At 41.7% G+C, this 25000-nt stretch overlaps 2 protein-coding genes across 2 annotated transcripts in view; both read right to left on the reverse strand.

The window, feature by feature from the left end:
- LOC145407423 (uncharacterized) overlaps window positions 1–25000 on the reverse strand; it is a 583744-nt gene that overhangs the window by 174059 nt on the left and 384685 nt on the right. The gene's annotated exons all lie outside the window — the stretch shown is intronic.
- Window positions 1–25000, reverse strand: part of LOC145406073 (uncharacterized) — a gene marked incomplete at its 5' end in the record, with an annotated part of 204237 nt that overhangs the window by 153971 nt on the left and 25266 nt on the right. Inside the window, 3 exons of the mRNA XM_080277262.1 lie at window positions 8427–8644; window positions 9084–9384; window positions 23237–23327. Of these exons, the coding sequence (XP_080133388.1) occupies window positions 8427–8644; window positions 9084–9384; window positions 23237–23327 (610 nt within the window). The remainder of the gene's footprint in view (window positions 1–8426; window positions 8645–9083; window positions 9385–23236; window positions 23328–25000) is intronic.

The following is a 25000-nucleotide window of genomic DNA, read 5'->3' on the forward strand; positions in this document are numbered from 1 at the left end:
TATATATATATATATATATATATATATATATATATATATATATATATATATATATATATATATATATATATATATATATATATATATATATGGAGCCTCTGTGGTATAGTGGTAGAGTGTGCGTACACGGGTGAGCCAAGGTTCGCCCCCCGCCAGGGTCAAAAAATTTTGGGAGTGTTCACCCGGCCACGTACTGCATTGGAAGACACAAAGGGTGCTGTGGTGGAACTAGTGTCATTTACTATAAAGTATACTTGCACCCATTCGGCTTGCGTGGGCTCATTACACTTGGTTCACAGACTGCACACAAATCCAAGGACACTCCAACACTACAATTACACTTACAAGCACATCTCACCCTACATACAATCTCTGCCAGACAGCCTAAGCCACTTGGTAGAGATACATTGGCTGTATCGTCCCGACTTCGGTCGGGATAGGCCGGTCCTGCAGTGGATACTCAAACGGCTGATGATGATGCTGATGATGATATAAATGTATACTGGATGGAGAGAGAGAGAGATGTATATCTATCTATCTATATACCTACCTATCTATCTATCTATAAATACATACATATCTATATACATACATGTCTATACATATCTATACATACATCTCTCTCTCTCTCTTTCTCTCCAGTATTATATATATATATATATATATATATATATATATATATATATATATATATATATATATATATATATATATATCCAGGGGCAGGATCCCACTGCTACCTGGAGTGTTCCAGGTGGCAGATAGGGGAAGGCCTTGTTATGAGATACAGTCTTAGACGGCGCGGACCACGGGACCCCCTATAGATACAGTATACAGGGCTACACCGAATATAACGAATAAGGTGGCACAAAAAATACATCTCACCAGGAACTATGTGGCAGGGAGGTGAGATTATTTGCCACAATCCTGCCAACCAAACATGATATCTATTGCAAATGATTTGACAGGCATTCCTGTTGGATCATCGTCTACTAAAGGTCCAAACGCACTGCCTTCTGTGCTTACGGGCAGTGTGTCACTGAAAGTGAGTAGGCACTGTGTTGGAAAATTAGACTCTTTGCATATTAAACAAATTGAAATCCATGAAGATCTATGCATATAATGTAAGAAGCTTGCTAGAAGATTACAAACTTGATAACCTAATGACTGAACTAGAAAACATTAGTTGGGATATTGTAGGTTTGAGTGAGATCCTCAGAAAAGAAGAAAAAGTAATTCAGCTCGAAGACAGCAACCACCTATTTTACTACAGAGGAAGTTAAAATGAAAGAGTTAGTGGTGTAGGATTTCTAATTGACTGAAATCTTGCAGACAACATTGTTAAATTCAGCAGTGTATCTGACAGAGCAGCATTTGTTGTCATTAGACTGTGCAAAAAATATACCTGAAAGAAATACAAGTATATGCACCAACTTCTCAAACCCCAGATGAAGAAATAGAAACATTCTATGATGACATCTCCCAGATTATGGAAGAAGAATAGACAACATATACTATACTCAGAAAATTTCAATGCAAAGGTTGGGACGTCGAAAAATGGAGAAGCATATATGGGAAAATTTGGCGTGGGAATCAGAAATGAAGGAGGAGAAATGCTGGTAAATTTTGCTGAAATGTTTAACATGAGAATAATGAACACATTCTTCCGCAAAAGAATAGGGAGAAAGTGGACCTGGAGAGGCCCAAATGGAGAAACAAAGAATGAAATCGACTTCATTATAGCAGATAAGAATAACACAATCACAAATGTCACAGTAATCGACAAAGTAAATATAGGCAGTGATCACAGAATGGTGGGTTGGACAGCCAGTCTCAATTTCAGAAGTGAAAGAAAGAAGATGATTAAAGAAAAAAATATATGCCCAATAATAGTAAACGAAAACAAAGCAGCCTTTCAGTTGGAAATAAAGAACAGATTTCAGGCTCTAAGTAATGCTGAATGTGACATTGATGAGCTGAATGACAGACTAACAAAAGTGCTAAGAGAATCAGCGGAGGTAGTAGGAAAACCTAATACAACCAAAGCCAAGAAATATTCAGAAAAGACACTCGAATTTATGAAGAAACGAAAGGAAATGGAAGTAAAAACAAAGAAAGACGAAATAGAACAAGCGGAATTAAACAAGCTTATCAATAAAGGACAAAGAGAAGAAAAAAGAAAGAGAAACATGGATCAGATCAAAGAAACCATCAATAAAGGAAAACGTCTGAAACAGGTCCGAAGTAAAATGGCACTAGGAAGGCAACAAATGACATCACTTAAAGAAGAAAACGGTAAAATCATTAAATGCCGAGATAAGATGGTGAAGAAAGTTGAAGTATTTTACAAAGAACTGTATGCATCAAAGACAGTAGTACCAATAGCTAACTTTTCAGTTGACACAAGTGAAATACCTGAGGTAACACCAGACGAAGTGAACATTTGTCTAAAAAATATGAAAAGAGGGAAGGCTCCAGAAGAAGATGGAATAGTAACAGATTTACTGTTGGATGCGGGAATAGAAGTACAAAATAAGCTTGCTCACTTATTTACCCACTGTATAAAACAGAAGAAAATTCCCAAAACATGGTGTAATGCAAGTTATTTTACTCTACAAAAAGGTGACTCAAAAGATCTTAGTAACTATCGACCCATTAGCTTATTATAAGTCATTTACAAACTCTTCACTAAAGTCCTTACGAACAGAATAACAACGATTTTGGAGGAAACCAACCTCGTAAACAGGCAGGATTCCGAAGAGGGTATTCAACCACCGGTCATCTACATACAATGAATCAGCTAATTGACCATTCAGTCACTTAAAGACAACACACAGCTGCATGCACGGCCTCCTGACATCAACCCTTCTGAATCCTATCTTCCTCGTGAGGACAGGGTCCACCTGGCCAGGCTGAGATGTGGGCACCATCCAGCCCTCTTATACTAGAAGAGGCTGAATGACTCTGTCGCTGATGCCTGTCCAGGATGCAACACAGCACCCCATACTATTAAGCACATTATGGAAGACTCCATTGCACACTATCACCCACGCCAACAACACAACATACACTCTTTGAGAGCTCTGTGGGAAAGCCCGGTCTCGGCCATGGCCTTCCTAAGGGACTCTGGGCTGTTCGGCCAGACTGCCTAGGGAACAACTACTACTACTACTACAGAATATAATAAACCACTGTGCTTAGGTTTTGATGATTACGAAAAGGCTCTTGATTTAGTGGAGCACATAGCAATTATAAATTAATTGCGAGAACAAGGAGTGAATGAGAACAATGTAAAACTGCTCGAAAACATATACAAAGAGGGAACTGCTACAGTTAAATTACATAAGGACTCAGAAAAAATTAAGATTGAGAAGGGCATGCGTCAGGGAGATAAGATTTCACCAAAAATATTAACAGCATGCCTAGAAAGTATATTCAGAAAGCCAGACTGGGAAAAAGAAGAAGTGAATAGATCGAGAAAAGCTAAACCATTTAAGATTTGCAGATGACATTGTCCTAATCTCAGAAACAGCGGAGGCATTGCAAGAAATGTTAAATGACCTGAACAGAGAAAGTCTGAAAGTAGGACTGAAGATGAACCAGAGTAAAACTAATGTTTAATCCACAAACACTAAAGAGCGTCATCAGAATAAGCGGTGAAATTATTGAAGAAGTTGAGGAGTACAGCTACTTGGGACAAATACTAAAACTAACGAAAGATCATGACAACGAAATAAAAAGGCGCATTACAATTGGATGGAAAGCTTTCGCTAAACATAGAGACATTATGAAAAGTAGCTTGCCAGTTTGTATGAAACGAAAAGTATATAACTAATGTATAATTGAAGCTATGACGTATGGTTGTGAGACCTGGAAACTGACAAAATCGATGGAAAATAAATTAATCTGTTCTGGTCAGTGTTGGGAATATCTTTAAGAGACAGGAAAAGATCAAGTTGGGTGAGAGAGCAGACTAAAGTCAAAGATATTATCGAAGTTTTAAAAGAACAGAAATGGAGGTGGGCAGGCCATGTAGCAAGAATAAGAGGTAACCAATGGAGCAAGAGGCTGACTGACAGGACACCAAGAGATTGTAAGCGTAGCAGAAAAAGGCCAGACAGGATATGGAGAGATGAGATAGAGAAATTTGCAGGGAAAACGTGGCAGAGATTGGCTCAGTCAAGGAATTCATGGAAAGGTTAAGGGAGACCTTTCTTCAGCAGTGGACTAGTTATGGCTGATGATGATGATGATATATGCTGTATATATATACATATATATATATATATATATATATATATGGATCGGGTATGGATCGGGTGCGGAATGATGAAGTGCAAAGGAGAACTGGAGTTGTTCGGGAGATGGCTGGTAGAGTTGAGCAGAGGGTGTTGCGATGGTTTGGGCATATGGAGAGAATGGATAATGAGCGATTGGTGAAAAAGATAACTAGATCTGATGTGAGAGGTGTAAGGCTGAGAAGAAGACCACGAATAGGATGGATGTGAAGAGAGCGCTGGATGCGAGAGGGATGTCTGTTGAGCAAGGAAGAGTGGCTGTGCGTGACAGAAATGAATGGAGAGAAATTGTGAATGAATAAGTGATGACGCAGCCCTGAGGGGATATTCTCCCGCATTTGGTCTGATCAGCTATTTCAGGTCAGGTGCGGGTAAGGGGATGAGTCTGTTATGATGTGGCAGGGGTAAACCAGCTCTGCTGTCGGGCCCTGCTGCGGATGTCACTGATTGCATTGCACAGTTGACCCTTGTGCGGTGTGGTGCGGTGAGGATCTGTCTATCTCCCCTTTGGGGCTAAGATGCGAATAAATGTGTTTGAATGGATGAGTAAATGGGGAGTGGGTCGTCCTGTCTCGGCTACCTCTCTTTCCTTGGGGGAAGCAGTCTAAGTATATAGATAGATAGATAGATAGATATAGATAGATAGATAGATAGATAGATAGATACATAGATAGGTAGGTAGGTAAATAGATAGAGAGACAGATGGATATATATAGATATTATAAATATATATATATATATATATATATAGATATATATATATATATATATATATATATATATATAGATAGATAGATAGATAGATAGATAGATAGATAGACAGATGGACAGATATATAGATAGATAGACAGATAGATCAATAGATAGATAGGTAAATATACTGTATATATGTATACATGGATACATATATGTTTAGATATACATAAAAAGATATATAGATAAAGATATGCAGATATCTAGATATAGATATACAGATATAGATATAGATATATATAGTTGTAGATATGCAGATATATCTCTATAGATATATAGATACATAGATTTAGATAAATAAATAAATAAATAAAATTATATATATATATATATATATATATATATATATATATATATATATATATATATATATATATATATAGAAGTAAATATAAATATATATATATATATATATATATATATATATATATATATATATATATATATATATATATATATAACACGGACCAAGTATAAATCCATTGTACAAATATACATATGGCCTTCGTCCAAGAATGCTTGACCCACAGCGAACGGCTTGGGGCAAATGGCGCTAGTTAGGGAGTTGAGACTGGTAACCCTTCCACAGCACAGGCTGAATGAGACATTATTTCCAGCAAGAAGAAAAAAGGAGCAAGTTGATGCATTGGCAAAGAGTTTGCAAAGGCTTGGTTTCCACGCAGAAGGACAGTTCAGTACAACAGAAGGCACTCCAGCCAGACCATACAACATAATAATACTCATGAGAATGAGGACAAAAAGTCATCATTGGAAGATACTTTTCTGACCGGCATGAGGAAGTCAAAAGAGGGAGGCAGGGGGGGAGAATGGAGTGACCACATCGGAATCATCCTATGTGGAATGCTAGGAGTATGTTCTGGCAAAGATTTCAGCCTTGTCTGTCGAACAGATATTTTCAGATCCATCAGATCGACACAATGGAGGGATAGACGATGCAGAAATTTTATTCTAGAGGTTTTTGGCAATGTGCCAGAGGAAAAAGGAAGAATCTTAATGAGAGATTCACGGGCGTTTTGATATGATTAAATTTTCTTTAGAAAGACTAAGAATTTATTTGAATCAGTTCTGGCCTAAAATATATACTGTATATATAGATTGCACGAAATTCATGGGTAATTAATCCCGATTCCTCTTGAAATCAACCCCTTATTATGGACAGCACTAGAATTTTCTCAGAATATTAAACATTTTCATTTTTTGTTTCATCAGAAATGAAGATGATTGCCTTAATGCACAAAGTACACTTGTGTGGGTCTTAACCAAGAAAACAATAATCCTTCCATGGATTTGCAAAGAAGGACTTCATCACTGCTACCCAATCTGTGGCACTAAAAGGCTACAGACACTGCTTCTTGGGAGGTTTCACAGGCCTTCCTGGAACAGTAGTACAGACGACTGATTTAAGCGCGTGACTGCAGGAACCCCAAGAATAAGACTGACTATAAGCAGATGGATTAGTAGTAAGAGAAAGGCATAGTATTTTCAGATTCTATTTCAGATGCCCAGTTATACCAGGGTGGTGCCATTCAATCTGCAACCAGTCAATAAAAAAAGCTGGATTCTTCAGTAAGTAGCTCAGCGAATGAAGAATTGAGCCAAAGGTAGTGGTGAATATTGGGATAATTTGAAACTGTAATTTCAGAAAATAGTGAGAAGTGGACAGAATGCATTCCAATTTATAAGGCAAATAGTTAATGAATTTCGTACAGTTAGTAACATTTGCACATAAGATAACAATACAGATGTATTCTGTGAGAGTGACAGAAGGGCCAAAGCCACATTGTCGAGAATTCAGGAGACTTAAGTTAAGGAACACGAGAGAAGGCAAGTTTGTTGTGCACATACAAGTACATGCAATATCCACCTTGGCTTTGAAATGATTATAAAAATAAGGAAAGATTCAGTGGTTTGCTATCAGAAGCCAATGACAGTTGGGGCATCATAAGGGAAAGAAGATGAACATTAGAGGAGAACAGGTGGTGATCAGCAGAGAGGAACTTGGGAAAAAGGTTGCGAATGCTGCAGAAACAAACAGTTTGATTGCCAGAGAAAGTCAAGGGTATCCCATTTGGTCATCACCTGGAAAGGACCTGATGTCTGGCATTATGTCCAATCACAACCTTTGTGGGAGGCTCCAAAGCTTGATAATGATGTGCTGATACGTAATATTACAGTAATCTGTCAGTTATCTGACATAATTCAGCCAAGCCAACCGCCGGATATTACAAAAATGTTGGATATTGTGTCCGTACCCCCAGCTATCCATTTGGCAGTGAGATCGATATATAATATACTTCCACTTTAAGCTATCTGTCCCGACCTTCTATCTTAAAAACTTTCTTACAGTATTACCCATGAGTAAAAGATTGAAATCAAGCACAAATTTCAGTACAGTATTGATACAGTACATACTATACAGTAATACAGCATATAATATAATCATAATCATACTTAGTGTTGGCATCGATGGAGGGAAGAGTTGCAAGCAGGACAGTGCAATTAATCCCATGTGGTCAAGCGGCAAAAAGCTCCCACAAAGATTACTAGTGCAAATAATCCCATGTGGTCTAGTAGCAAATGGCTCCCTCAAAGATAACTACATCTCCACCACCTCAGCCCCTGTTTCTACAGTCTCTAGCACTACAGCACCGAGTAAGGCACGAGGGGCCACAGGCTAAGTCACACCACTGGGGGTTGCCACCACGTGGTTCACAAATGCACAAGGCACTGATATGCCATTATCATATGGCACTCAGTGGGGAGAATGAGAGGGCGACGGTTGGCTTGGCAAGACAGGCGGCCCACTCACGCAGTGCGTTGTGTTTGGCTGACGTATGTTGCAGGGTCTGCCTGCAGGCCAACTGGCTCCCTTGTCTGAGCCGGATTTTTTTTTTTTTTTATGTGTCCGACTCTGGGTATTGGCTTCTCAGCAGAAAAATGCATAGTATCACCGATTGTTTCCCGTTTCTAAACCAGATATTGCCTAATTTTGCTGTATATTGTTTTAATAGAGGCAAGTAGAAAGAGCCGAATATTGCAGTACGGTAGATGCTGTGAAGAAGGATAACTGAGGGATTACTGTACTTTAAAAAGTGTGATGTGAAATGGCCACGTAGGTTGCTGTGAACCGTTAGAGGAAGATACTTAAATCAATACAAATAATAATCAGATATTTGTTTAAATCTATATATTCACCTAGACTGAAGAAATTTGAATGAAGGAGAAATGATACATGTAATGAAGTGTAAAAATCTTGATAGTTATTGCAGGGTATATGTGCTGATTTTTAGTAGTATTAAACAAAACGAAAAATATGGCCATCCTCCAGAGTAAGGCTTTAATCACAACACTTACACGTAGATACTGAGTATTCACATTATACTCAGTAAGAATTATCCCAACGCCAGAATCAAGTACGTCTCTGAGGTCTTCATAGGGATTATTGATGTGTCTGACTGCCAGGAGGGACATAAGGTTGCCAGTGTAGCTCTGTGTTAGAATCAACATCATCAGCATCCACACCCCCAGCGTCACTCGCTCCCACCACCACCAGCCAGTAGTTTTCCGTATGTCTGTTTGGACACAAAACATTTTAATGTGCATGCAGAGATTAGATCAGTTGTGTTAACATATCTTACTACTGTGCAAAATACCCATAGAGATCTGCCCGAACTAATCAGTGATAATCTAGAATAATGACTATGATAATCTAGATAATCGCTATGACTATATTGGTTAAGTGACCCAGACTTGCAAAAGCTTTATTATCTCTCTCTCTGCAATTTTGAGAAATATCTTTCTCAGTTTAGTGAAGAAATGAGAAAGGCCAAGAGTTCGGGATGGCCAATACTTCGGCTAAGTCTTTGGTTACACTTCACTAGTATTAAAGAAGCTTTGGACAAAACTAAGAATATAATAGTAAATTCCCTGATTATACATTTCACTTGGAATCTAACGCCCAACAAACACTTCTTTCACTTTTTCTTTTTTCAAAGCTGTCATGAAAGTTACCTTCTTGGAGAAGGACCCGAACACAGTTAAAGATATTCGTGTCCCGCCTGGCTTTGTGTTGTATGCGTGTGGGAAGGCAAGATGGCAAAAGTAGCATGACGGTGATCACTGCCAGTAGCACCATCATCAAGGCAGCCCATACCAATGACGACAGAGGCAGCAGGAAGCCCCACGGGTCAACCTCAGGACGACCACGGGCAGCAAAAATCTTGTATTCAATGTGCGACAAATACCGTGAGTAATCCATCCATTTATATCTTGTCCAGTCATATGAAAATGGACCCAGGGCCAAGTCTACTTCCTGAAATAGGAAATGTGCTTACCTGAGTCTATTTTATCCCATTATCTACTGCTAAGTGTGTGCAAGGACTCAAAGTTACACATTTTGCACTGCCTTTCAATTTGGGAATACATTCGTTGCCAAGCTACTAAAATTACCATTCCTAGCATACATTGTTATAATATGGACCAGGGGAATTCTTGCACCATCCTTTCTTTCCTGGCTTTTTGCCATCACCTCTCTGATCTCATAATCCCATCTAAGGATGAGCTGAGATAGGACCGTGAAACCAAGGAGAAGAAAGCACGACAAAAACTATCAACACCATGTCTAGTGAACTCCACCAGACACTCATTCACTCATCATTAAATGCCGCAGAATCATGGCTGTGTCACAGAGGTTTAACATCAGTATTATTATTATTACTATTAATACTATTATTATTATTATTATTATTATTATTATTATTATTATTATTATTATTGCCAGATTCGTATATTACTTTCAGTGCTACTAATACTGTCATCTGCAAAAGTATTGACATTCTCGGTGTCTCACTTAACAATGCCCTCAGCTGGACCTCTCATGTCAGATCACTAGCAAAAACCGCCTCAGAGAAACTTGGATTATTGTACAGAGTCCGTAACTTCTTCACTGAGTAACTTCATCACTGATGAGCAGTTAGCAATAATTTATAAAAGTCATGTGCCCTCTCAGCTTGAATATTGCTCACCCTTGTGGAATGGATGTGGAGAGGTTGCACTAAAACAACTAGACAAAATTCAGAACAAAGCTGTTGGAATTATTAAGAACCCTGCTATTATAAACCACCTCGCCTACAAGTAAGAAGGAATGCTGCCTCCCTTGCATTGTTTTACAGATATTCTTTTGGTAAATGCTCAGATGAAGTTGCATCCATTGTGTCATCTCTCCATGCCTTCCCTCGTGGTACACGTCATCTGGTAGCGCTCATGACTAGAATGTCACATAGCCATAATGCTGAACTTCTATCTGTCAGAGTTCTTTTATTCCCCCAACTGCCTATTGCTTGAACTCGCTTCCCCAGAGTTGTTTCCCCCAAATATTCAACCTACAGTTGTTCAAGTCCAACTGTTACAGATATTTTATGAATGGAGGATGCCAGTAATCTGGTTTACGGATTATTATTTAATTCATTTGTTTTTCCATCCTCTGTTCTATATCTATCTATCTATTTATTTATTTATCTATCTATCTATCTAACTATCTCTCTCTCTCTCTCTCTCTCCCCCCCGTGGGCAGCCACCTTGTTGTGGTGGGGGGGCTTGCGTGCTCCGGTGATCCCACAAGCCTGCCCGTGGATGTAACGACATCTGGCAGGGTCCCCCATGCGGGTAAGGTTGTGGGTGAGGGGTCTGGCTAAGCGCTGCCCGAAACGTAGATTATCCGTATGGGTCATCGGTTCCACCCTCCAGAGGGATCGCGTCAGTGCTGTCCTGAGTTGGTTGGTTGGGTGTCTGGGCTGAGAGGTGTTGGGGAGGGAGGTCTTTGCACTGGTGGGAGCAAACTTTCGAATCACGGGGTGTCCTTTTTGGGACACCCTCTGGGGACGAGGAACCTGCTCCCATCAGACCGCGCTCGGTCCCCTCACTCCTTGGTAGGCGGTTTCCCTCCTGGTGCCAATTTTTTTACACTAATGTATTTATGGATACAGAGAACCTTTCTTTACCCACTCGTGTGGTCAGTGACCAGCCGCATGAGTCGGCATCAACTGGTCACTCTCTGGCCGACGACCCTGTACCCTCCGGGTCGTCTGCCAAAATGGTGAATTGCGATGCCTTTTCTATGGAGCTCTTACCTGGTGTTTTTGTTAATAACTCTTACACCAAATATGTAGTCATTAAAATGGATAATGGTACTTCTTTCCGGAACCTGAATTGTTTTCAGATCCACAGTGGTCTAGTTTCAGCATGTGGATTTACCCCCAAGGTCTCTTTACAGGGTGATGCTTCTCTGTTGCTAGAAGCTAGGAATGAAGAGGAGAGTTCACGCATCCAGTCCCTAACTATGGTCGCTGGTTATCCTGTATCTGCCTCTCGTCATTTGGTCCTAAACCAGTCCCGAGGGGTTGTGTATTCTCGTGACTTGATATCATATTCTGATTCTTCCCTCCTAGAGGGGCTGGCTTCTCAGGGTGTTGTAGGAGTACAGAGAATTATGAAGAAGGTTGATGGGGTTTTAACCCCCACGCCCACTCTTATCTTGACATTTGACCGTCTTACCTTGTGGGAGGTTATCACTGCTGCGTGGTGGAAGCTAAAGGTTAAACCTTATGTTCCCCGACCTAGAAGATGCTATTATTGTCAAAGATTTGGTCACGTCCACCGTTCTTGCAGGTGGGAAGCGTCCAGCCTTCCTGAGGTCTGTGGAAATTGTGGTGGAATTTCTCATGGTATAGATGATTCTTCTCAACCCTCTAAATGTTTGAACTGTGGAGGAGCACATGCAGCCTCCTCAAGGGATTGCGAAGTATACAAATATGAATACGAGATCATTTCTGTCCGAACGAAGGAGAGAATTTCCTTTTCTGAGGCAAAGGCCAGGGTAAGGGAGTGGTTCATTCTCCCTGGGGTTACCTTTGCTGCTGCGTTGTCTCGCCATAAAGCTACCCGGCAGGTGCCCCTGCCATCACACAATGCCCTATCAAATTCTCAGGGTTCTACTTCCCGGCCTTCTCGCCCAGGGGGTTCCACTGAGGGAGTGCAATCTGGCAGCAGCTATGCGTACTCCAGGGAGGTGCTTCCTGTCTCTGAGGGTGTCCCCTCTGCATTGGTTCTTCCAGCGTCTGGGAGTGCCTCCCCCATCCCAGTTCCTCCGGTTCCTCCTGTGACAAACACCCGTGTTGATGCTACACTTTGCTTTGACACATTCAAAACTCCCGATGTCCTTCCTGTGCATCCTCGTCCTGACATATCCAATAAAAACAGCGTCTCTTATACTTCTGTATCAGCTGCTACTTCCGTACCGACTGCTGCTCCTGTACCATCTGCCGCTCTGCTACTGTTGCTCAATCTTCTTTACAGTGTGGCACTATAGTTTCTAATGCTTTAAGTTCTGGTGCAGAGATGGAGGTTGCATCTGCCAACCTCAAACGAGTGAGGAGTGAGGAGTTTTTGGGTGACTCCCCTCCTTCTAAGGTTCAAACTTCTGTACCACATGAGGATTCTGAGGGGGCTCTTCACTCGACAACCCAGCCAGTGGTCGCGTCTAAGTCTGTGGGTGTTCATGATGGCCCTTCTAGGATTCCCGGCCCTGCCTCTTCCTCAGGTGTGGTGGGGCCTGGGTCTTTAGATACTCATAGAGCTCAGTCGCTTGCTCCCTCTGATCCGTCCTCCAGCGGCCAACCTTTGGATGATTTGGATGGGGGTGGTTCAGTTGGCCCCAAGGTGCCAGCTGAACCCTCACATGGGTGTGCGGACGGGGCACGTGGGTCTTCCAAGAAGGTCTCTGTGCTTCGGACTCATTCTGGCAATGGGCGGGATATGTCTCGGGGTAAGGGTACTTCCACCCACGGAAACTCTAAATCTTCATTGCCTCCTCGGTTGGTGAGGCAGAGCTCCACGCCCAGGAAGAAGGGCTTTCACTCCCTTCCCAACGAGGTTGCTACATAGCTTTCTAAGTTCATAATATTTAATACTAATCACTATGGCTCAATCGGTACCAATCTGTCTTCAGTGGAACTGTAGAGGTGCCATGTCAAATTGGGAGGAATTGCAGTTATTACTCTCTACTCTGAACCCACTATGTGTGTCTTCAGGAGACAATGGTGGGGGACAGACAGTTCCCTTCCATTAGGGGGTATAAGGCCTTCCATGCATCTCCTCCTGGTGGTCACAGCGGTGGATGTGCAAGTTTGTGCCGTTCTGATGTCCCCTTTATTTCCTTTGAGATTCAGTCCCCCTTTTCAAGTCCTAGCCATACAGATGCACGTTGGGAGGTGCTATACCATCTGTTGTCTGTACCTTCCACCTCCAGTTCCTGTTATGCGTGCTGATCTAGAAACCCTTATCAGCCAACTTCCACCCCCTTTCCTACTCCTTGGTGACCTTAATGGCCGCCATCCTTTGTGGGGTGACTCACTTTCAAATCCCTGGGGTGATCTTCTTGCCTCTTTGGTTGGGGATTTAGATTTGGTTGTCCTAAATGATGGAAGGCCGACCCATTTTCATGTTCAGACTGGCATGTATTCTGTCATTGACCTTACCATCTCTTCCTCTAACTGTGCCCTTGATTTTTCTTGGGAGGTTTTGGATGATCTACATGGTAGTGACCATTACCCTGTAGTGGTTCAGCCTACTTGCTCTGTTCCTGTAGCCCGTCTGCCACGCTGGTGTCTGGACAGGGCTGATTGGTCTCTCTTTGAGGAACTATGTGTATATGCCAACAGGGTTACTGATTTTTCAACTACTGATGATGCCGAATGTTATTTTACTAAGACCATTTTCTCAGCAGGGGTTCATTCTATCCCACGGACTTCTGGTGTTTTTTCCCGGAGACCTGTGCCATGGTGGAATGATGACTGCTCCATAGCAAAGGGAACTTACAAAGCAGCTGCTCATCGGTATTTTGCCAATCGTAATGTTGTTTTTCTAAAAATCAGTTTCGCAAAGCACGTGCTCACTATAGATGGGTCATGAAGAATGCTCGCCGTAACTCGTGGAGGTCGTATGTTTCTACAATTACATCTTCAACTTCACTGTCTGTGGTGTGGAAAAAGGTGCGTAAGATATCTGGTAGGTTCTCGCCCCCCTCCCCTCCGGTGTTGCACTTTCACGGAGAACTTGTGTCTGCACCAGATGCAGTAGCCTCTGCTTTTGCAGATCAGTTTTACGCTGTCTCCACAAAGGATCCATCTCAGCCATTTGCCACCTGTCGTAGGAATCAGGAGAGGCTGGGTCTTGACTTTCGTTCTCGTGGCGGAGAGCTGTATAATTTAGATTGCAGCCTCCGTGATCTACGTGCTGCCCTTTCAGAGTGTCATGACACTGCTCCTGGGCCTGACGATATTCCATACACTATGCTGCGTCATCTTCCGACTGATTCACTTCAGTTTTTATTGGACCTTTTTAACAGGGTTTGGAGTGCAGGCTCTATTCTGAGGAGTTGGAAGTTGGGTATTGTCCTCCCCTTTCCCAAGCCTGGTAAAGACCATTCCCAAGTCTCCACCTATCGCCCTGTCACTTTAACATCATGTGTGTGCAAGCTGTTCGAAAAGATGGTCAATGTCAGGCTTATGTGGTTTCTGGAGAAGGGTTGCTTTCTCTCTCCGTCATAGAGTGGTTTCCGTAAATTACGGTGCACTTCAGACAACCTTATCACGCTTGAGGCGTCAATCTGTGAAGCTTTTGTCTCCAAGCAACATCTTGTGGCTGTGTTTTTTGACCATGAAAAGGCTTATGACACTGCCTGGCGCCATGGCATCCTCCAACAACTTCATGCCTTTGGTTTATGTGATCGCCTGCCTGTGTTGCTTGGAGACTTCTTGACTGATCGTGTATTTCGGGTCCGTGTGGGTTCTACCCTCTCTGCGGCACTGTGCCAGGAGGAAGGTGTCCCGCAGGGGAGTGTCTTAAGTGTTTCCCTGTTTGCAGTGGCCATTAATGGTATCATTGACACAGTTCCTGCTGGGGTATCCTGATCCCTTTATGTGGATGACTTAGCTATATGTTTTTCTGGCTCCCGCATGTCTGCTATTGAGCGGCGGATGCAACTTGCCTTGGGCAAGATTTCTGCCTGGACCACTTCCAAGGGTTTTCGGTTTTCCCCTTCAAAGACTGTGGCTATGCACTTCTGTAGGATGAGAGGGGTACACCAGGACCCTGATCTCCAGCTTTGTGGCAGGAGACTCCGTTGTGTGACAGAGACGAAATTCTTGGGCCTGACTTTTGATTGTCGTTTGACATGGGTCTCACACTTGGCAAATCTTAAAACATCATGTATGAAGGCTCTCAATCTATTGAGGGTTCTGTCCCATACCTCTTGGGGTGCTGATCGAAGGACACTCTTGCATTTGTTTCAGGTATTTGTAACCTCTAAGCTGTCATATGGCTGTGAGGTATATTCCTCTGCCAAAGAATCAAGACTAAAAACTCTAGATGCTGTCTATCATACTGGTCTTCGCCTTGCAACTGGGGCTTTTCGGTCCTCTCCAATTCCCAGCTTATTGGTAGAAGCTGGTGTGCCTCCCTTAGATCTACTGGGCCAGTCTGTTGCAGTGCGGTGCTGGCTCCGGATTCGTCGCCTTCCAGACTCACTTGTCTGTGAGGGTGTGACGAAACAGTCTTGTCTTTTGTGTTATAGTAGACACCCTCGCATGCCTCGTCCATTTGGCTATAGGGTTCAGGATATAATGGAGAGGTTTGGTTTGTCGGCAGTACTTGTCAGTCCTGTTCATATCCCGAGGGTTGCGCCTTGGATATTGCCCAAGGTAACTTTCTGCAGGCCTATTGCAGGTTCAAAGGATTTTGTTGCTACTCAGTGTCTTTTAAGGTTATTTTTAGAACATTCTTCTAGTCATGGTGGTTCTGTGCCTGTGTATACTGATGGCTCTAAATCCGCATCAGGTGTTGGTTTTGGAGTGGTATTTCCCAATTTTAGCCGTGGAGGTAGTCTTCCTTTGGTTGCCTCAGTTTTTACTGCGGAGTTGTCAGCCATCATTTTAGCCTTGAAGTTGGTGTTTGTTCATCCTGACAATTATTTTACTATTTTTAGCAACTCTCAAGGGGCGCTTTTGGCCCTGGACTCTTTTAACTCTTCCCATCCCTTAGTTTTAGCTATTTTGGAGTGGCTGTTCCTCATTCATCGTCGGGGGAAGAGAGTGGATTTTTGCTGGGTTCCCGCACACGTTGGTGTGGTGGGCAATGAGACTGCGGATGCATTGGCCAAGGCTGCGGCTACTCAACAGTCCCCAACAGAATATCCGCTTCCTGCATCTGATCTAACGCCTTACTTGCGGGACAGAATGCATGTGTGTTGGCAGAGACGCTGGGATGGTGTTGCTTATAATAAGCTGAAAGAGGTCTTCCAGAGAGTGGTTGTGCCAAGGGTTCTCCCTTCCATGCCTTGGCGATTGGAGGTGGCTCTTGCCAGGCTTCGCATTGGGCACTCTCGGCTTACACATGGGTTCCTGATGAGTGGTGAGACTCAACCGTACTGTGATGATTGCTTTGTTCCCTTTATTGTCCGTCACTTGCTGGTCGAGTGTCCAAGTTTGGGGGACCTGCGTTGGAGTTTCCTCCAAAGGCATACAGGGGTAGATGGTGCCTACTGTCTCTCCTCGATGCTTGGGGGAGTCCATAGCGTTTTTACTGATGTTTTTGGTTTTCTTCAGGAGGCGGGCCTCCTTCCACTTTTATAAGAAATTGTTTTCTCTTTTAACTATTCTTTTATTATTTTCAGTGTATTATTTCTAGAAAAAGTTATTAATTATGCACAATTTATTTGCCATGTGTTTTAGCTTGTTGTCCGGCGGCATATGACCTTAGCAGTTGCGCCGCCAGTTTTTACTACAATCAATCAATCAATTTCTCTCTCTCTCTCTCTCTCTCTCTCTCTCTATATATATATATATATATATATATATATGTACTGTATCTATCTATCTATATATATATATATATATATATATATATATATATATATATATATATATAGATATCATTCATCATTCATTCATCATCCAATCCTACGTTGCCCCATGAGAAGCGTAGGAGCCCGGGGCTAGGCAAGTTGGTCCTGACATTTAAGATGAGAGTGACCAACCTCACTCATCCCTGAGTGGCAGTACGTGAGCAATAAACCCCAACCATCCCTTGGATATAAACCTTCACCAGCTCAATCCGACTGGAGCTCCGTAATTACTCACTGAACCACCAGGCGCCATAATTTGGTTATATGGTTACCACCCAGCGTAGTAAATGGTTTCCTGTTGTACAGGAAATGATTTGGCTTGTCACTCAGTGCAGAGTCACCCACATGCAGAAGGAAGGGGAAAGAATGAAGAAACGAAAGACAGAAGAGGGAGTATAAAGTCACCTGTAGAGCAGCACTACATTGAGTGAGTGGATGGTGAGCACCCCCACCTACCACATATTAAATATATATATATATATATATATATATATATATATATATGTATATATATATATATATATATATATATGGTGTGTGTGAGGGCATCAAACATCCACATACTCTACTGTAGATGGAACTACACTCAGGTGACTATATAGCAAGGTACAAGTACCTCAGAAAGCCATCTGCTGTAACAGGTGGTAACCATAAAACCAATGGGACTCCCGTTGGTCTAGTGGGTTAAGGTTACTCTAACCAGATGTGGCTCACATGGGTTTAAATCTGATAGTTGGGTGTGGTTTATTGCTCACAGAATGCCTTAAATGAAACTAAATAACATAGCCTCAGCCTGCTCCACTCCTTACAGAGTAATATATACTAGTTGAATGATAGATAGATGGGGTCATTCCATTATTTATCAACCTAATATTGGGAGCGACGTCAATGCTGCATTTGCATTTTTGTAATTAAACTTAGAAAAAAAGACTTAGGTTGAGATACACAAAATACGTTTAATCGTTCTTTACAGTACCATCATTACTGGTGGATCAGTTTGACTGATATCTGAGCACCACACCACTCATAGCTTGTTGTTTTGTGGCAAGAAATTAAATAAACACGGGTATGCATTTAGCAGGAACATAATTAAATCAATCCCCAGCTCCCTGCAAACAGCTAGACTGAGCCAAGTTCTTCTATGGGCAGGTCTTGTATGAGACAGCCCTAGCATGTATTCAATAAGGACGGTGGGTGTTAGCGCCAAAGTGGTAGCATGTAGAGGTGTATGGAATGTAGGAGGACTACTGGGCCTTGGGAGCAGGCTGTGAAGCCTACACCCAGAGTCAGAGACATAAAAAAAAAATAATAATAATAAGTTGTGGAATCGTTGTCTATGAAATAATGATTTGTCACTGCCCAAGGCACCGAAGTGTCCATTGTATGTTATAAACTGTATAAAGTGTGGTGAAAGAAACTTTTTCCATGCTTAACCTGCCGACTCCTGTTGACGTATATATATGTCCGAATGTGATGCCACTGTGACTCCCGTTGATGTATACAAACGTGCTGCAATTGCAAGGTCCGTCATTTGCAAATTCTTCAAATTTTGCGTGTGATTTTTGGTACGTATATGCAGGCAAGGTGCAACGAGAATGAAAATAATGTATGGTCCTTCTGTATTGTCTGGGGAAGGCACGAGTGGTGTGGCGGGAGTAAGGGGTGAAAGGGAAAGTGGTGTGGTGGGAGTGAGCAGTGAAAGGGAAAGTGGTGGTGGGAGGGAGGCAGTGCGAACACATGGTGTATGTGGGCAGCGAGCAGGGAAGGAGGAGCTGCTCCCTAGCATGTCTTTCACCCCACAATATTCCCGCACTTCCTCCCCACATCCCCGTGATGTGAGGAAAAGACGGAAAGGGACGGCGAGAAGGAAAATAAGGTATGGTCCTTCTGTGTTGTCGAGGGAAAGTGCAAGTGGTGTGGTGGAGTGAAGGGTGAAAGGGAAAGTTGTGGTGGGAGGGAGGCAGTGCGAGCAATTGGAGTACACGGGCAGTGGGCAGGTGAGGAGGAGCCGCTCCCTAGCACGTCTTTTGCCCCGCAATATTCCCGCATGCCTCTCCACAGCCGATTGATGTGAGAAATGGAAGGAAAGGAAAGGGAAAGGGGAAAGGAAAAGGGAGAGGGAAGAGGAGCACGAGTGGGGAAGGGAGCTGCTCTCCACCTCCCCATCCTCCCCCACCACCCTTTCCTCCCCACCCTGACAAGGAATATCACACCTTGTTACATTACTGATACTGTGTGTGCTTGCGATAATAGGACGCTCACTGTAAAAGTAAGGCCAGTACATATGCAATAATAGGATGCTCAATATAATCATAAGGCCTGTAAGTATGTGATAACAATTATTATATAAAGTGGAAACAGGTGTAATGTTAGTGGAAAAGTGTTATATAATTTGACAAAGGGTAAATTGAAACAGCAGTCATAGCGAGTTCACTAACTATGTACATATGCGATAATAAGACGCTCAATACCAAGGCCTGTAAATGTATGATAACAATTATCTAAGTGGAAACGGGTGTAATGTTAGTGGAAAAGTGTTATATAAGTTGGAAAATAGAGTGTAAGTTGAAACAACAGTCATAGTGAGTTCACTCAGTATGTACAAAGACACAGCTATCTTCCCAAAGTTTGACGAACATATAGCGCAAAAATCGAACCATTTGCAACACGCAGTAGTAGAGACTGGGTTTTCATTGTACTGTATTTTGTCAAGTGTAAATTATCTTTGGACGGAACGGAGAAGATAATTTTGTCTTTCATTGTAAATTATGTGACAATATTACACCAAATATAATCGTAAGGCCTGTAAATACGTGAAAACAGTTCCTTAAAGTGAAAACGGGTGTAATGTTAGTGGAAAACTATTATGTAAGTTGAAAAAGAGAATAAGTTGAAACAACAGTCATAACGAGTTCGCTCACTATGTAAGTATGCACTAATATTATGATAAATATAATCGTAAGGCCTGTGAATATGTATGTGATAACAGTTCTATAAAGTGGAAACTGGTATAATGTTAGTGGAAAAGTATTATGTAAGTAGAGAAAATGAAATGTATGTTGAAACAACAGTCATAGCGAATCATATGTGATCGATGTGGGCAATTTTGCTGTGCTTACTCAGTGGAACAATGCTTATTTTGCCTATATTTTTGTGTGAAAACCAATATATTCTTGTACTACATGTTATTTTGTTCCAAATTACTAAATATCTACCAATTCTGACTGATTTCCAATACTTACCTCAACCACAGAAAACAGGACAGCAGCTGAGCACCTTTACAGAACACGGTACCAGGTGCGCGGAGGCTCACCTGTTTTGACCATTTCTAGGCCCAGGTAAGCACTTTCTCCGTGATCTGCCATCTTTTCTCACCAAAAGCAGAGGTTTGAGCCCCCCCCCAAAAAAAAAAAAAAAAAAAAAAAAAATCTACCGGGATTGGGGGGGGGGGGCAGTGGTGGAAAATCGGCCGGTACGGGGCAGGTTAATCACCTTTTGCAACCGTTAAACCTGCTTCTTTTTGGTCTTGATGCAGAAATAAAAGTTCTGGTACAGATATAAATATTAGTGAATTGAAATATATATAAATATTCATACATAATATTGCCATAATGTGTAATGTTTAAAAAAATAAAATAAAAACTTTGTTGCCATGATAAACTGTTCGCTGCATTCTATTTGAAGAGTCAACAATCGAAGTATTTCTCTCTTTTCCCGGTCCCACTCATTGTAGTCATAAGCCACTTCCTGTTTTCCCTCCTTTATACTAATACAAAACCATATACCCTAGCACTTGTTTGCACACTAAGTACTGAAACACACAGACACTGAAAAAAACAGACAGACAGACAGACAGACACTCGTGGTTAGAATTTACAAAGAATGAGCCTGTAAAACCTGAGGTTAAGTGTATTTTTAAAAATCTGTGTTCTATTCTGTCATGGAACAGTATCAGTTTGAATTCACTGATTACAAGCTAACAAGATTTTTATTGCTTCAAAATGAGTGCGGTATGGTAATCATAAGACAACAATTTTCAACAAGTAGAACTCAGAGAGTGCAACACTCACACCCACCAACTAATCTAAATATTTCCTTTGTCTCACTGTCTTGATGTTTAACAGATTTCTCTCGAGATTTTACTGCATTCATGTCTAATCATTAACCCTTCCACCATTTTGATTCTAAAAAGATCAAAACTGTCTGTGTTTACTTTGCTGAGTGACCTTGGCCTTTGACCATTCCCAGTCACCTTCACCTCTGAATTATTGTTCTCGAAATCAAATTTCCTTATCCTCGTATTAATCTGATTCATTCCACAGAATTTAGTATACATGAGACCAAACAGTTCAAGCTGACCTTGTCATCTGATGTTGACCTTTGACTTATTGTTTTAAAAACCAAAAGATAAACCTCTTGTGTAAACCTTAACTCATTCACTGACTCTGATCCAAAGCAAATCAAAATTATTTTACTTATGTTTTTCACACACAGGTTGAAGTTTTAGCTTGCCCTGTGACCCTGACCTTGGACTGATTGTTCTCACCACTGAATCCCTTTGTCCTTGGTTGACCCTTAACCTTTCCACCAAGTTTGGATTAAGCCATATCAAAACCATTTGAGTAAACTGTGCCATGTGCCCTTGGCATTTAGCTTTTCCCTGGAACTTTGATCTATGACACTCCTTGGTCTAAATCTGATAAAAACTTTTATTTGACCTTGTACTGTGACCTTGACCTTTGACATTTTGCAACCCTTTCAGGAAGTTTGGTTAAATTCTTATCAGAACTGTTTATACACACACATACAGGTAACTTTGACCTAGCTCTCTGATCTTTACCTTTGATTGGTTGATCCTGAAACTAAATCACTTCATTCTTCCCTTAGCCTCAGCCTTTCTCCAAGATTTGTCCTACTTTGGCTAAAAACTATTTAAGTAGATTTTCCAAGGTCACTTTCTGACCTAACCATGTTACCTTGACTTTTGACCTTTCATTTTTAACCCGCCCCATCCCGACGTTTTCTGGGCAGTGGTACGCCCCAGTCCCGACTTTTTTTGGACCTTTTTTTTTTTTTTTTTGCTCAAACATCCGCTTTTGGTGAGAAACATCGAAAATTCATCGAGAAATCGCTCACCAGAGGTTTAAAATACTCGATCCAGGTAGGAGTACGTCCTTACCTTACAGGGTTTTCTATCAGGCTGGCTGCAAAGAAAACGAGTTCAATGGGAGGATAATTATTCTACACCACTCATAAACGGTATTTATTTATTTATTTGGTACGAATTTATATGTAGTACGAGAGTATATTGGTTATCAAACGGTAATATAGGCATTATAAGCATTGTTTCACTCTCTAAATCATCACCATTCCTGACCTTTTTTTGCCACATTACCTGATCATCATATCTGACTGTTTCTTTGTCTAATGTTTGTCCTCCACATTGTCATTGATTGGGGAATCACTCTGGCCATGAATTTCGTACTGTGGCATGACATGGCTTTACTGGCCAGGTCACTGATAACAGGTGAATTGCTGAGAAAAGGTCATGCAGGGGGGGGGAGGAGGTCATGCTGGGTAAGGCATTGTCCCTGCATGGCATCTTGTAGAGGAAGGTGTCCCATGTATACGTTCCAAAAATCACTCGTGAAAATTGAAAATTGTGCAAATTAGGGACCTTGGAATGTCCTTGCAATGTTGTCGCGTTAATTTACGTCTCCGGGATATGAGTGCACATCATGTGAGGACGTGAATTCATGTCTCTGGGATGCGGCGGGTTAAGGGCAGTAAGTTGACTCAATAGCTAACCATCAGTCCTTCCAACAACTTTGGTTAAACCTGAGAATAAACTTTTTTTTGTTAACACACACACATACACACACACACACACACACACACATAACACACACACACACACACACACACACACACACACACACACACACACACACATAACACACACACACCACACACACACACACACACACACACACACACACACACCACTCAAATTTTTCACCCATGCTCACGAAGCAAGCTCGAACATGAATATAAATACCACAAGACGAATACCTTACCAATACCTCAAACAACTGCAGCACGACGACACCACCACACCACTACCAAACCACATAAATGAAGTAAGGTGAACAGTGGGGGAAAAAAAAAAACATACGAGAAGAACTGCAGAGTTTTTAAGGCTCACCTCCCTCATCAGTAGGCTCAGCATGCCAGTCCATGACCCATTATTCAGCCTGGTACCCCACGCTCTGTCGGCAGCTCTCATGTAGGAGTACCTGGCGCAAAACAACACACTCGAGGAAACTGTACACTTCAACTGCAGACGAGGCAGTAGTGACTCTAAATAATATACATCACCTTTGCATTTTGGTTCACATTATTGTTTATAAGGTTCGGTGTCTGAAAATTAGTACAGACACGAGTAAAAGGATCATTACTGGGGCACATCACTCACATTATGATGCTTTGGTGGGAGTAAAAAACAGTTAATTGAAGTGGCTGAAGAGTCTAGCTCTTCAATCTGATGACGTTTTTTTCAGCTTTATTATTGCGTCTTTCAGATACTTTATTGAGGTCAGTTGCAACTTTTTGAATCTACATATAGTTTTCTTTTCCAAGGAAAGAGTAATCAAAGGCTAGAAGTCTGCAAAATTGTTCCAAGATAAAAAAAAGTGTTGAATTTAAGATCCATTCATACTGAGATGCCTGAAAAATGCAGATGGAAATGCAGACACAGGAAAGCAGTTTCAGAGTTGAACTATTGCATATATAAAGGACTGGGAGTATCGATTATCTCATGCATTGGGGAAATGGACGGAAATGGGGGAAGTGATTGCTAGACAGGTGCTATGAGCCAGCTGTAGTGGGGAACAAGCAGGGTGTTCTGAAGTGTAATGATGATTGGAGAAGTGATAGAAAAGATAAAGGTGCAACAGTGTGGTAAAGGGAGAGAGGCTGAAGGAAAGAAGTAAGAGGAGGAGAGTTAACATGAAAACCTCTCCACCTGTAGATATCATTCCTCAGTTCAATAAAATTGTCTGGAGGTTGCACTAATTAAGCAGCATAATACATCATCATCATGGAAAAGCAAGAGAAGGGTTCAGATCAAACAGTTTCTTTTCTTTTTTTTTTTACCCATAATGTCCGGGTGTCATGTGTACGTGACGGCCTGGGGATGTTCGGGCGGCGTGTATACATGACCTAGTTTTTCACAGTATTGTTTGAATATTCCATGGGCTATTACCACCAGACACAGCCACTGGCAACCCTCCTTCATGCATCCCAGTCATGCTTAAGTTGCCTACGTACCCCCGTAATGGAGAGACCTATGCATAAAGTTTTCCATGTCTGGACCCTTGGCTAAGTGCCTACAGCTTCCTACTACAAGAGGGACTTTCCCTCGTTTCATAATTTTAAGAGAAATATTTACTTCATCTTGTGTTACCTCAGGTATTTCACTTGTATCAACTGAAAAGTTAGCTATTGGTACTACTGTCTTTGCTTTGTAAAATTCCTCAACTCTTCACTATCCCATCTCTGCATTTAAACCGATCTTCTATGAAAAAACATGGAAGATTAAGCAGAATATTTATATGGTAGGTGGTTTGTAAAATGCAGATGCCCCAAACGTTATTTTAAATATCACAAGAACCATTTTCTTCCTTAGGTCTCAAGATGTAGGCCGAGGACACAGTGCCCAATGAAAGCCTCGATTCACTTATGCTTGACTGTTAGGCTGTGTACGTTACCCATATTGCATTACCACTTCATGCGGAGATATAGCAAGACGGGATATCTCTTAAACTGTTGATTAGGTCATCGGTGATATTATTTGCATAATGTCCGACGCATGGTAGACAACAGAACCTGATATACATGAACATCAATCATCGATCTAGCAGGCGGGATTAACTCACGATTCATAGATTCAGTGCTCAAAAATTGCACC

Source organism: Coenobita brevimanus, chromosome 8, assembly GCF_032717465.1.
Source record: "Coenobita brevimanus isolate Jiangsu-jjx chromosome 8, ASM3271746v2, whole genome shotgun sequence".
NCBI lineage: Eukaryota > Metazoa > Arthropoda > Malacostraca > Decapoda > Coenobitidae > Coenobita > Coenobita brevimanus.